Source organism: Mobula birostris, chromosome 26, assembly GCF_030028105.1.
Source record: "Mobula birostris isolate sMobBir1 chromosome 26, sMobBir1.hap1, whole genome shotgun sequence".
In the NCBI taxonomy this organism is placed as follows: Eukaryota; Metazoa; Chordata; class Chondrichthyes; order Myliobatiformes; family Myliobatidae; genus Mobula; species Mobula birostris.
In genome coordinates this window covers 18690125-18703470 of record NC_092395.1, presented here as the reverse complement: position 1 = coordinate 18703470, position 13346 = coordinate 18690125, and the positions used below count along the sequence as shown (strand labels likewise).

The 13346-nt window shown below is 42.7% G+C and overlaps 1 protein-coding gene across 6 annotated transcripts in view; it reads right to left on the bottom strand.

Moving 5' to 3' along the window:
* Positions 1 to 13346, bottom strand: part of LOC140188119 (gap junction beta-5 protein-like) — a 50811-nt gene that overhangs the window by 14204 nt on the left and 23261 nt on the right. Inside the window, exons 2-3 of one of the 6 annotated variants that reach the window (XM_072244087.1) lie at positions 9401 to 9443; positions 2521 to 2958 (exon numbers count right to left, since the gene is read on the bottom strand). In XM_072244087.1, coding sequence (XP_072100188.1) covers positions 2521 to 2526 — 6 coding nt within the window. In that variant the 5' untranslated portion in view covers positions 2527 to 2958; positions 9401 to 9443. Of the gene's footprint in view, positions 1 to 190; positions 490 to 2520; positions 2979 to 9400; positions 9449 to 13346 lie in introns of all 6 variants that reach the window. The other 5 variants (XM_072244088.1, XM_072244085.1, XM_072244084.1 and 2 more) reach the window with 5 other exon arrangements.

The window sequence follows — 13346 nt, the reverse complement described above, 5'->3', positions numbered from 1 at the left end:
CCACTGCACTACCCACATCTATATGCCTGGTCACCTCTTCAAAGATTGGTCTCTACAACTTCACCAGAGCCCTATTGGCCTGCCTTACCCTTTTCCACCACTCGTAATGGGTTGGACTTTGAGAGCCATACATTGCAAGTATTACAAACATAAATTATATACACTTAAATTAACATGCGTTATACAGAACCTAGTGTTGGTGCGTGGCCAAGTGGTTAAGGCATTCGTCTAGTGATTTGAAGGTCGCAAGTCCGAGCCTTGGCTGAGGCAGTGTGTGTGTCCTTGAGCAAGGCACTTAACCACACATTGCTCTGCGACGACACCGGTGCCAAGCTGTATGGGCCCTAATGCCCTTCCCTTGGACAACATTGGTGGCGTGGAGAGTGGAGACTTGCAGAATAGGCAACTGCAGGTCTTCCATACAACCTTGGAAACCTTCCAGGGCGCAAATCCATGGTCTCATGAGACTAACAGATGCCTATACAGAACCTAACAAGGAAACAAAACATAAACAATGATAATGACATTAGTGCAAGTTGTGGGAAGTATAGTCTAAGATAGAATTAGGGGTTTTCTGGTCAGTTTTAGAACCTGATAGCAGTGGGGAAGAAACTGTTATTGTATCTTGAGATGTGGATCTTCAGGCTCCTGTCTCCTGTCGGACGGCAGCAATGAGACGAGGGCATGGCTGGAATGGTGAAGGTCGTCAGTGATGGATGTTGTCTACCTGAGACATTGCCTCTTACAGATGTCCTCAATGGTGGGCAGAAGTCTACCCCGGATAGAACTGGCTGAATCCACTACTCTCGGTAGCCTTCTGCAGTCCTGTAGTTTGGAGTTTCCACATCAGGCCATGATGCAACCAATCAGAGTGCTTCCACCATACATCTGTAGACATTTTCAGAGTCTTCAATGACATGCTAAATCTCTTAAAACTTCTAAGAAAATGAAGACATGGCCAGCTCTAGTCCCATTGTCCTTGAATTAAGTGTTTTTAAGTTCCACCCTGTATTACCTTTCTGTCACATCCTCCAGCCCGACACATCTCCAAGATAGTTTTGTCCCTCCAACTCTGCTGTTGCTCCTATATCCTATTTTCATGTCACATATATTTGTGGCTAGTCTTTTAAACCTCATCTTAACTTGCAATTAATTTTACTTACCCATCACCCACCCTTCAAAGTTCAAAAAGTTCAAAGTTCGAAGTAAATTTATTATTAAAGTACGTATCTGTCACCATATTCTACCCTGAAATTCATTTTCTTGCAGGCATTCACAGTAGAACAAAGGATCAGAATCAGAATCAGGTTTAATATCACTGGCATATATCATGATTTTTTTGTTCATAATTATAAAAACAATAAATTATAATTTTATATATATATCCTGGAACCCTTCGTCAGGACTGAAGAGGGAGGGGACAGGGGCCCTATAAGGAAGGTGGGGGAAGGGTGGGAAGGAGAAGGCTGGTAGGTTCCAGGTGAAAAACCAGTAAGGGGAAAGATAAAGGGGTTGGGGAGGAGAGGCAGGGAGGGGATAGGCAGGAAAGGTGAAGAAGGAACAGGGGAAAACACAATGGGTAATAGAAGGAGGCAGAACCATGAGGGAGGTAGTAGGCAGCTGGGGGAGGGGGCAGAGTGACATAGGGATAGGGGAAGGGAGGGGGAGGGAATTACCGGAAGTTGGAGAATTCTGTGTTCATACCAAGGAGCTGGAGACTACCTAGACAGCATATGAGGTGTTGCTCCTCCAAACTGAGTTTAGCCTCATCATGGCAGTAGAGGAGGCCATGTATGGACCTATCCGAATGGGAATGTGAAGCAGAGTTGAAATGGGTGGCAACCAGGAATATCCTGTCTGTTGTGGCGGACGGAGCGGAGGTGCTTCACGAAGCAGTCCCCCAATCTGCATCGGGTTTCACCGATGTAGAGGATGCAATAGATGACCCCAACAGACTGACAAGTGAAGGGTTGCCTCACCTGGAAGGACTGTTTGGGACCTTGAATGATGGCAAGAGATGAGGTGTAGGGATAAGTGCCGGGTGGGAGATCCACGGGGAGGGATGTGTGGATCAGGGAGTCGCGGAGGGAACGATCCCTGCGGAAAGCGGAGAGGGGTGGAGAGGGAAAGATGTGCTTAGTGGTGGGGTCCTATTGAAGGTGGCGGAAGTTGTGGAGGATAATGTGCTGGATCTGGAGGCTGGTGGGGTGGTAGGTGAGGACAAGGGGAACTCTGTCCCTGTTGTGGTGGCGGGAGGATGGGGTGAGGGCGGAAGTGTGGGAAATGGAGGAGATGCGGGTGAGGGCATCATTGATGACGGCAGAAGGGAAACCACCATCCTTAAAGAAAGAGGACATTTGAAATGTCCTGGAACGGAAAGCCTCATCCTCGGAGCAGATGCAGTGGAGATGGAGGAACTGGGAATAGGGAATGGCATTTTTGCATGTGGCAGGGTGGGAAGAGGTATCGTTGAGGTAGTTGTTCCTGAAACATTGAGTTTGTGCTTTCAGGCTCCTGTACCTCCATTTTGTTGGTAGCAATGAGAAGAGGGCATGTCTTGGGTGATGGGGGTCCTTAATGCTGAATGCTGCTTTCTTGAGTCATCACCTTTTGAAGATGTCTTCGAAACTGGTGAGGCTAGTTACCATGATGGAGCTGGCTGAGCTTACAATTTCCTGCAGTTTTTTCTGATCCTGTGCAGTGGCCCCCTCCACACCAGACAGTGATGCAACCAGTCAGAATGCTCTCCATAGTACATCTGTGGAAATTTCCGTCAGTCTTTGGTGACATACCACGTCTTCTCAAACTCCTAATGAAGCATCGCCGCTGTTGTGCTTTCTTTGTAATTGCATCAACATGTTGGACCCAGGATAGATCTTCAGAGATGTTGACATCCAGGAACATGAAACTGCTCACTCTTCGATGAGGACTGGTGTGTGTTTCCTTGACTTCCCCTTCCTGAAATCCACAAGCCAAACCTTAGTACAATAGAATCAATGAATTCCAGTTACCAATAATGCCTCCATTTTAAAATACTCATTTTTGTTTTCAAATCCATGACTTAGCCCCTTCTCTATTTTCTCCTCCAGTTCTGTTTCTGATAATTCTACACCTTTCAAATTTGGCTTCCTGCGGATCCCCAGATATAATCTTTCCACCATTGGAAGTTGATCCTTTAGTTCCTTGAGCCCTCAGCTGTGGAATCATGCCCACACCCCCCTACATCTCTGTGCCTCTTCCAGCTTTCTCCTTTCACTCTATAACCAGCCTCTTTGATAAAACTTTTGGTGTAGTTTGAATCTATCACTGATTGTGAGGTTTGGTGCTTAGGTTTCTTGCCCATCAGGAAGGAGGCTGCACAGCATCCAGGCCAGGACAACCAGACACAAAAAGAGTTACCTTCCCTAAGCAATAAGGCTGATCAACACCTCCATTAACCTGCCCTATCACATTCTTCATCATCACTACTTTATCATTTTCTGTCAAAGTCACCTTTAAGTACAGACACTCCTTTATGTACATATAATCAATCAACGTATATAAGCTGTATTATATACATATTTATATTTACTTTTTTATTATTGTGTTCTTTATCTTGGTGTGTTTTTTTATGTGCTGCATTGAATCTGGAGTAACAATTATTTTGTTCTCCTTTACTCTTGTGTACCTGGAAATGACATTAAACAATCTTGAACCTTGAATCTTGTGAACAAACTGTGGTGTAAATACCTGCTGTGACCACTTGGTGATGTCAGTGTTCACTTTCATGCAATTTGCAAATTCATCAATGCTGAGCTGTTTGACAAAACACCAGCAAGAATAACAGATGCAAATTCAGTTGCAAATCCTTTACTTAAATTTCTGAATTTCAATCCAATTATCACCCTCAATGCTGAATATTCTTAAATTAAGTATTTCATCGTTCGTTTCTGGCTGTAAGTCTGTGACCTTCTTTCTTACATACGAGACTTTAAGGAAATACATATTTTTGCAGAACAGTGGCATGAAGTGGTAGGAAACCTGCCATCTGGTGGGCTGAGAAATAAATGTCCCTACCACAAACCAAGCCCTCAGCAGTGAGCCAGTCTCACAGCTGCTGAATGCAGCATCTCGCCAGGCACAATCTTTCATGGGGTTGCTTTGGCTTCTTTCATTTCTACATTCTTCTCTTTTTGGAGATGAGGTAAGTCTGTACTGAATTTTAATGCTGGGTACACACAGGATTTAGCCCGTGTGTGGTTGTGTTGTTTGCTTGTGTTTTTGTTTGTGTGTGCGCACAATTAAACAGCATTCTGAAGGTACAGTCTGTCAGGTCGCTCCATAGCTCATGAATAATAGCATCAGGCAATGATGCTTGTGTTTTGTTCTGTTTTTGATTCTCTTTATCTTTTGTACCAATCATTGCTTTTGCTGAGTTGAATATTTCAATCCATTCGCTAGATATGTGAGCCATGGGATAGGGCATCACTGCAGGGTGTTTGGAGACTACCGAATACATTCAGGCATGGAATTGTGTTTACGTTTTAGAAATGAGGATTCCTCAAGGTTAAACGCATGATGGATTGCATCTTGCCCCTAGGTTGGAGGCTGGCACATATACAAAAAGCAAATATTGCAAATGCTCTAAATATGAAGCAAGAAATAAAGATAAAATAAAAACTCAGGGGCCCCTCTAACATCTGAAATAAAATAATATTGCACAGTGACTTGTGTAAAGGGAGCTTTTCCATTTGAAAGGTCATCATGGTTATTTTATTGAAAGTTGACCGATCTGCAGTCTATTTGCAGAATTTTCTGCATTTATTAATTTGTTTTAAACACAGGTCTTGTGATACTTTTGAGAAAGAAGCAATAGACGAAACCCTTCCTTGCTATTTTGCAGGTTTGGGTGATCAAAGCGACTGTGTCTGGTGGTGTATTACTGACAAAGGATTGAATTTTTAAGAATTATCTGTGGAGCACAGAACACAAACTATCAAAGGAAATGTATTGTCCTTGCCTGTGTGGCTCAGTAAATGGTCCTCCTGGCATTGATTTGGAAGGTTATGGATTTGAATCCTGTTCGGACTCAAGTGCAAAAAAGTCTCGGGTAGTGTTCCCGTGTAGAGGCACTGTGCTTTCAGAGAGTCCAGGGAGTTATCCACAGGGTCATGTCAATATTCATTACTGAAACATCACAAAACTAGGTTATTTAACTATTACTGTGCTTCTCCTTCTGGGATCTTGCTATACTGCAACTATACACTTAGCAGATACTTTACTAGGTAAACCTGCTCATTAATGCAAATATCTAATCAGCCAATCATGTGGCAGCAACTCAATGCATAAAAGAATGCGGTCATGATCAAGAGGTTCAGTTATTCAGATCAAACATCAGAATGGGGAATAATGTGATCTAAGTGACTTTGACCATGGTGCCAGATGGGGTGATTTCAGTATCTCAGAAACTGCTCATCTCCTGGGATTTTTGCGCACAACAGTCTCTGAGCAGGGCTTCCCAACCTGGGGTCCACGGACACCTCAGTTCATGGTAAGGCTCCAGAGCATAAAAATTGGTTGGGAGCCCCTGGTCTAGGGAATGGTGCAATAAATAAAAAAAAATCATCCAGCGAGCAGCAGTTCTGTGGGGGAGAATCGCCTTGTGAATGGGAGAGGTCAGAGGAGAGTGGCGAGAGTGTTTCAAGCCACAGGAAGGCTACAGTAACTCAAATAACCATGCGTTTCAACAGTAGTGAGCTGAGGAGCATCTTTGAACTTACAGCATGCCAAACCTTGAAGTAGGCGGGCTACAGCAGCAGAAAACCACAGACATACACTCAGTGGCCGCATTATTAGGTACAGGTCATACCTAATAAAGTGGACACTGAGTGCACTGCAGGAATGATTGCACCTCATAGGGTTAAATTATTCTGGGACATCCTTGAAGAGCAAATTACTATATATAAACGCAAGCCTTCTCTTTGTTAGACACTTCGCCATCACCACCTGCTCCCTACCCTTCCATTTTGCTCCCTTCTTTGGATGTCCTGAATCCTGCCGAGCTAACTGTTCCGTAGATCTAGGCAGCACCTGCTGCCCGAGTGCCCATCTGCCTCTGAGACCCAGACAGCGCAATGCCGATGGGCTTCTGGACCATTGTGAGCTTTACCTAATTTCCTCGCCTTAGTGCCTCCACTGACAGGAGAGTGTCTCTTTGCCTGGAAGTGCTGGCTTGAAATAGGCCCTGTCTGAATGTCCAGTCTGATTGCACAAATTAACTCTCCAATTAAGTGTCTAGTCTGCTTCCATAAAATATGAACTACTGGGCTGCAGTCGTACTGCACAATATTAATAATAAATGTGTTAATGCATTTGGCTGAAATTCATATGAAAGATTCATAGGTGTGGTTTCTATAGGTTTTCAGCTCAATGAGACGTGGTTGGGAAGGTGAGTAGCAGGCTGTGGGTTACAGGTGCAGTTAGTGCTGGGATGGGGGTGGTCTCGGGTTAATTATCTGAGTATTCCAGGGGTGTGCTCTAGGTTAGTATCCTTCCAGAAGTTTGAGAGTCAAAATGTTAAAATCATAAGTACCGCTTTAATTTTGCCAATCAGTTAGAAGGGATATGTTTAACATTGTAATGATAAAAGGATCAGGGAAAGAGGTTTTGTTGATCCTGTGACCTTGTATTGCCTACATTATCAGACAGCCAGTATTGAAACCATGTCAATCACTGTACCCTTTTATTTAATGTGTTGTATGGAAACACAGCTTTGAGCTCCCAGATGTTTTAATAAAATCTAACAGTATTTTTGATTATGTGCTTCCTCTTGGCATGACATTCTTCCTGTGTTAATGAAACAGCACAATAGGACATGGGAGCAGAATTAGGCCATTCGTCCCATCAAGTCTGCTCTATTATCCCTCTCAGCCCATTCTCTCACCTTCTCCCCATAACCTTTGATGCCCTGACTAACTAACAACCAATCAACCTCCACTTTAAATATACTCAATGACTTGGCCTCCTCAAACATCTGTGGTAATGAATTCCACAGATTCACCACCCTTTGGCTGAAGAAATTCCTTCTCATCCCTGTTCTAAATGAACATCCTTCTATTCTGAGGCTGTACTAGACTCACCCACTGTAGGAAACATCCTGTCCACATCCCCACTATCTAGGCTATTATTCAATAGATCTCAATGAGATCCCTCCTTATTCTACTGAACTCCAGTGAGCACATCCTTAGAGTTATCAATCACACCTCACACGTTAACCCTTTCATTCCAGTAATCAATATCCTGAACCTCCTCCAGTGCTAGCACATCTTTTCTTAGATAAGAGGCCCAAAACTGTTCAGAATACTCCACGTGCGGGCTGACCAATGCCTTATGAAGCCTCAGCATTATATCCTTGCTCTTACATTCTACTCCTCGAAATGAATGCTAACATTGCATCTGTCTTCCTTACCCCCGACCCAACCTGCAAGTTAACCTTTAGGGAATCCTGCACAAGGACTCCAAGGTCCCTTTGCAACTTTGATTTTTGAATTGTCTCCCTATTTAGAAAATCATTTACACCCTTATTCCTTCTACCAAAGTGCATGACCATACATTTCCCGACACTATATTTCATCTGCCATTTCTTTGCCCATTCTCCTGCGGTCCCAGTAACAACACCCGCAGAACACCACTAGTCACTGGCAGCCAGCCAGAACAGGTCCCCTTTTGCCTCCAGCCAGTCAGCCAATCTTCTATCCATGCTGGTATCCTTCCTGTAATACCATGGGCTCTTATCTTGTTAAACATCCTCATGAGTGGCACTTTGACAAAGACCTTCTGAAAATCCAAGTAAACAACACCCACTGACTCTTCTTCATCTATTCTGCTTGTTATTTCCTCAAAGAACTCCAACATATTTGTCAAGCAAGATTTCTCCTTAAGGAAACCATGCTGACTTTGGCCTGCTTTATCATGCACCATCAAATACCCCAAAAACTTATCCTTAATAATGGACTCCAACATCTTCCCAACCACTGAAGTCAGGCTAACTGGTTTATAATTTCCTTCCTTCTGCCTTCCTCCCTTCTTAAAGAGTGGAGTGACATTTGCAATTTTCCAGTCCTCTGGAACCATTCCAACATCTAGTGATTCCTGAAAGATCATCATCTCTAATGCCTCCACAATCTCTTCAGCTTACCTCCATATTTCATCTTTTCCCTCCTTATTGCTTTTTTAATTGCCTTCTGTTGGTTTTTAAAAGCTTCTCAAACCTCTAACTTCTCACTAAATTTTGCTATATTGTATGCCCTGTCTTTTGTTTTTTTCCTGTCTTTGACTTCCCATGCCAGTCACAGTTGCATCATCCTCCTTTTAGAATACTTCAACTTTGGGATGTATCCTGCACCTTTCAAATTGTCCCCAGAAACTCCAGCCTTTGCTGTTCTACTGTCATCCCTGCTGGTGTCTCCTTTCAATCAACCTTGGCCAGCTCCTCTCATGTCTTTGTAATTCTCTTTACTCCACTGTAATACTGATGCATCTAATTTTAGCTTTTCCTTCTCAAACTGTAGGGTGAACTCTATCATAATATGATCACTGTCTCCCAAGGATTCCTATAATCTTAAGCTCCCTATTCAAATCTGGGTCATTACACAACACCCAATTCAGAATCACCGTTCCCCTACTGGGCTCAACCACAACTGCTCTAAAAAGCCACCTCGTAAGTATTACATACATTCCATTTTTTGGGATCCAAAACCAACCTGATTTTCCCAATCTACCTGCATATTGAAATCCCCCATGACTATTGTAATATTGCCCTTTTTACACACCTTTTCTATATCCCACTTCCTGGCTACTGTTCAGAGGCCTGTAAATAACTCCCATCTGGTTCTTCTTATCTTTGCAGTTTCTTAACTCTACCCACAAGGAGTCCATATCTTCCAATCCTAAAGAGTTTATTTCATTTCTTTTTGCTATCAGAGCCACCCCACACCCTCTGCCGACCTGCCTGTCCTTTCAATACAATATGTATCCTTGGATATTAAACTCCCAATAATAATCCTCTTTCATCCACGACTCAGTGATGCCCACGATGTCATACCTGCCAATCTCCAACAGCGCTACAACATCATCTACCTTATTCGGTATTGGTGGAACTGAAAACATGACGTCAATGGGTATGGAAACATTCTTCATTAAAGTGATCCTTTCTGCTTCTCTTGTTGATCTTGGCATCAGATCATGTCTCAATTACCCTTTACTGTAAGTAATACTCAACCGTCATAAGTGAGTCAATGTTGTATCAGCCAGAGTATACAAGCAGGGAAGTCACGACATACCTTTATAAAGCAATAGTTCAGTCACAGCTGTGTCCACTTCAGGAAAGGTGATGTTTAGGAAGAGTTCAAAGGTGACTTACCGAAGGGTTTTCAGGGATGAAGCATCTTTGTTCCATTGATACACTAGACTAGGGAAAATGGGCAGGCAAGGAGATAAGGAGAGAAAGGGAAAATGGATGGGGAATGTGAAGTGGGGGGGGGGCATTACCAGAAGTTTGAGAAATTGATGTTCATGCCATTAGGTGCTCAGCCCCCCCTTCCCTTCTTCCAAGGCCTTCTGTCTTCTCCCTTCTCCAGCCCTCTATCTCTTTCACCAATCAACTTCCCAGCTCTTTACTGCATCCCTCCTCCTCCCAGTTTTACCTATCACTTTGTGTTTCTTCACACCCCCCCATCTTTTAAATCTATTCCTCATCTTTTTTTTCTCCAGTCCTGCCAAGGGGTCTCAGCCCAAAATGCCCACTGTACTTTTTATCATGGATGCTGCCTGGCCTGCTGAGCTCCTCCAGCATTTTATGTGTGTCGCTCGGATTTCTAGCGTCTGCAGATTTTTTCTTGTTTGTGATTGGACCGACCACTAACTTATTTGATTTACTTAGAGAAATAGCATGGCAACAAGTGCTTCCAGGACAACAAGTCCCTGCTCCCCAATTACACCCCTGTGAACAATTTTCACCTACTAACCTCTACGACTTTGGAATGTGGGAGGAAACAGGAGCACCGGGAGGAAACCCACGCGATCATGGGGAGAATGTACAAACTCCTTACAGTGGTGGAACTGAACCTGGGTAGCTAGTGCTATAACAGCTAATTGCTACGCTACCGTGCCAATCTAAAAAGAAAAAAAAATCAACATCATCACCCTGGAGATGCCCCGAATTAAATCCCAGACCTAATACATGCAACACCTGCACGCTTCTGCAGAGCTATGTACATAGTCATAGTCATACTTTATTGATCCCGGGGGAAATTGGTTTTCGTTACAGTTGCTCCATAAATAATAAATAGTAATAGAACCATAAATAGTTAAATAGTAATATGTAAATTATGCCAGTAAATTATGAAATAAGTCCAGGACCAGCCTATTGGCTCAGGGTGTCTGATCCTCCAAGGGAGGAGTTGTAAAGTTTGATGGCCCCAGGCAGGAATGACGCTCTGATGCTCTGTGCTGCATCTTGGTGGAATGAGTCTCTGGCTGAATGTACTCCTGTGCCCACCCTGTACATTATGTAGTGGTTGGGAGACATTGACCAAGATGGCATGCAACTTAGACAGCATCCTCTTTTCAGACACCACAGTGAGAGAGTTCAGTTCCATCCCCACAACATCACTGGCCCACATACATAACATCCTAAGCTTTGCACATGATTATAGTATCTTTAAGAAGAAACTTTAACTACAAGCTAAATATTTAAAAATATTAAATGTATATCGTGGAAGAAAAACAGAGAATGAGAAATGATTGTATAGTCCTTTGAAACAGTTGCTGTAGAGTGGATGTGTTGTGCTAAACATGAAGACATCCACTCATTAATCTGTTAAGAAAGTAGCCCTTGGGTTCATTTTTCAATCAAGATTGAGATTCCACCTCCAAAATTAAGCAAAGTTTAAAAGGATTGACAGGGAAATGGAATAATTTAATTGGAGCGAAGGGGTAAGTATGGTCTAATCATTACAAACAGAGGAAGTGGAGAGGGATGGTGGAAAAATTGTTCGGGAGGTAGTGGGGTTCTGGGCTTCTGCTGGCACAGGTGGGGGAAGATGGGTCGATGCTTCTGCTGCTGCTTCTGAGGGGGGGAGGGTGCTTTGAGGCTTCAATGTTTCTATCATTCACTCAATGGCTTTCTTGTTACGTGGATCTCCGTGAAGAGTACGAATTTCAGGTTGTACACTGTATACATACTCTGATATTAACTGAACTGTAGAACTTTTAAACAAATATTAACATTGTAAAAATTATAATATATTCCATGTCATTAACAGAGCCTTATTATTAGATTTTGTACAGAGTATCCACTGGACATCAAGGGTCTAGCATGAAGTAATTCTGCCTTAAGTGGTTTCAGGAATCTGCCTGAAAAAACATGAATCAACTAATAGGCTTCAGTTATGTTGAGCGATATTAATAATGGATCTGCTGCTATCCAAGGTCCTTTTTTAATATAGTATCATATTAATGTCCTTGCTAGAAAACTATAAGATAAAATTCTTCCATCCAGTTTGATGTTCCCATGGGTGCTGATTCTTGCTGAGAGACAGTACACAAGACATCAGAGCTCTCACTATTTTAAACAACCAGGCAGCAAATGACTATATGATACATAGATTAAAGGTTATGTTTCTGGACCAATATTCTCCTGCTGTGACATGGTGTCAAACCAGCATGGGAGCTGATCAGCCATAACTGGAACTGTGCTGCTGGGGATATCAGACTGGGGTCACAACGTGGATTAAGGATGCTCTTTGAAAAAATCCAGCGTCCTCACCTTGGGCCAGCACGGTAGTGCAGCTGTTAGTGTAACACTATTACAGTGCCAAGGATCTCTATTGCAGAGCGGAGCGGTTAGCACAACGCTTTGCAGTATCAGTGATCCAGGTTCAATTCCTATTGCTGTCTGGAAGGAGTTTCTATGTTCTCCCCATGACTGTGTGGGTTTCCCCTGGGTGCTCCAGTTTCCTCCCACAGTCCAAAGATGTACTGGGTAGTTGGTTAATTGGTCATTGTAAGCTGTCCCGTGATTAGACTACTTTAAAGTGGGGGTTGCTGGGCGGTGTGGCTTGAAGAGCTGGAAGGGTCTACTCCATGCTGTAACCCAATAAATAAACAAATAAATAAATCGCCAATCGAAGTTCAGTTCCTGCTTCTGCTAGTAAGGAGTTTGTATGTTCTCCCTGTTTCCTCTCATATTCCAAAGATGCACGGTTAGAGTTAGCAAGTTGTGGGCATGCTGCGTTGTCACCAGAAACTTGGCAACACTTGTGGGCTGCCCATCACAAGTCTCACAGATTTAATTTGACGTAAACGATGTATGTTTCCAGGTACATGTGGCAAACAAGGCTCATCTTATTTTCTAAAAATCTTAATCTAATCAAAGTAAAACAATAACATAATGCAGAATAAAGTCCAACAGCTACAGAGAAAGTGCAGTGCAGGTAAACAATAAGGTTCAAGATCATAACAAGGTAGATTGCAAGGTCAAGAGTCCACCTTATCGTATTAGGGAACTATTCAAACACCTTAAAAAAGCTGGGTAGAAGCCTGGTGGTACATGCATTCAGGATTTTGTATATTCTGTCCGATGGCAGAAGGGAGAAAGAGAATGTCTGGGATGGTGGAGTATTTTTTATGCTTGCTGAATATATTTCCATTATAACTTTGATCAAAAATCACAGGAATATTTAGAAAGAAGGACAGAAAATGTTGGAAGTACTCATCAGGTCAGGCTGCATTATTGGAGGGAAAATTAGAGAGTTTATTGTTTTGATAGTAGATCATCCATCTGGAAGTTTTTCTTTCCACAGATGTTGCCTGATCTGCTGAAAATGTCAAGAAAATTCTTTTCATAATTTCGATTCCAGGATCGGGACTATTTTGCTTTTGATTCTGAAATATCTATCTGTGATCACTGGTCACATTATTCTCCACACTAGATTACTTGAACGTTCTACTGTGACTATTGTGTGCATTGCTATCAGAATTTGAGAAATGTTGGAAATTATTCCTGCATGGATTATCTTGGGCAAATATATTTATTGATCTCTAGGATCATTTCATTGATTTGACAGTGCAAAAGGGAATATAATTTAGCCTAGAATATTTGAAAGGTGTCTTCTGTTGATACTTAACCTTTTGATTTCAGGCTACCAGGATCTTTGGAGCTTATCATGTTCATAGAGATTGAGTCATTGGGTAATTGTGTTGGTGGGTGCAGAGGACCAAGAGGAGAGATCCTACAGGGTGCAGCTGTACAAGAGATGTACAGAAAATAGTGTGCAGATACAGCATGTCATTAAAAAGGCAAACAT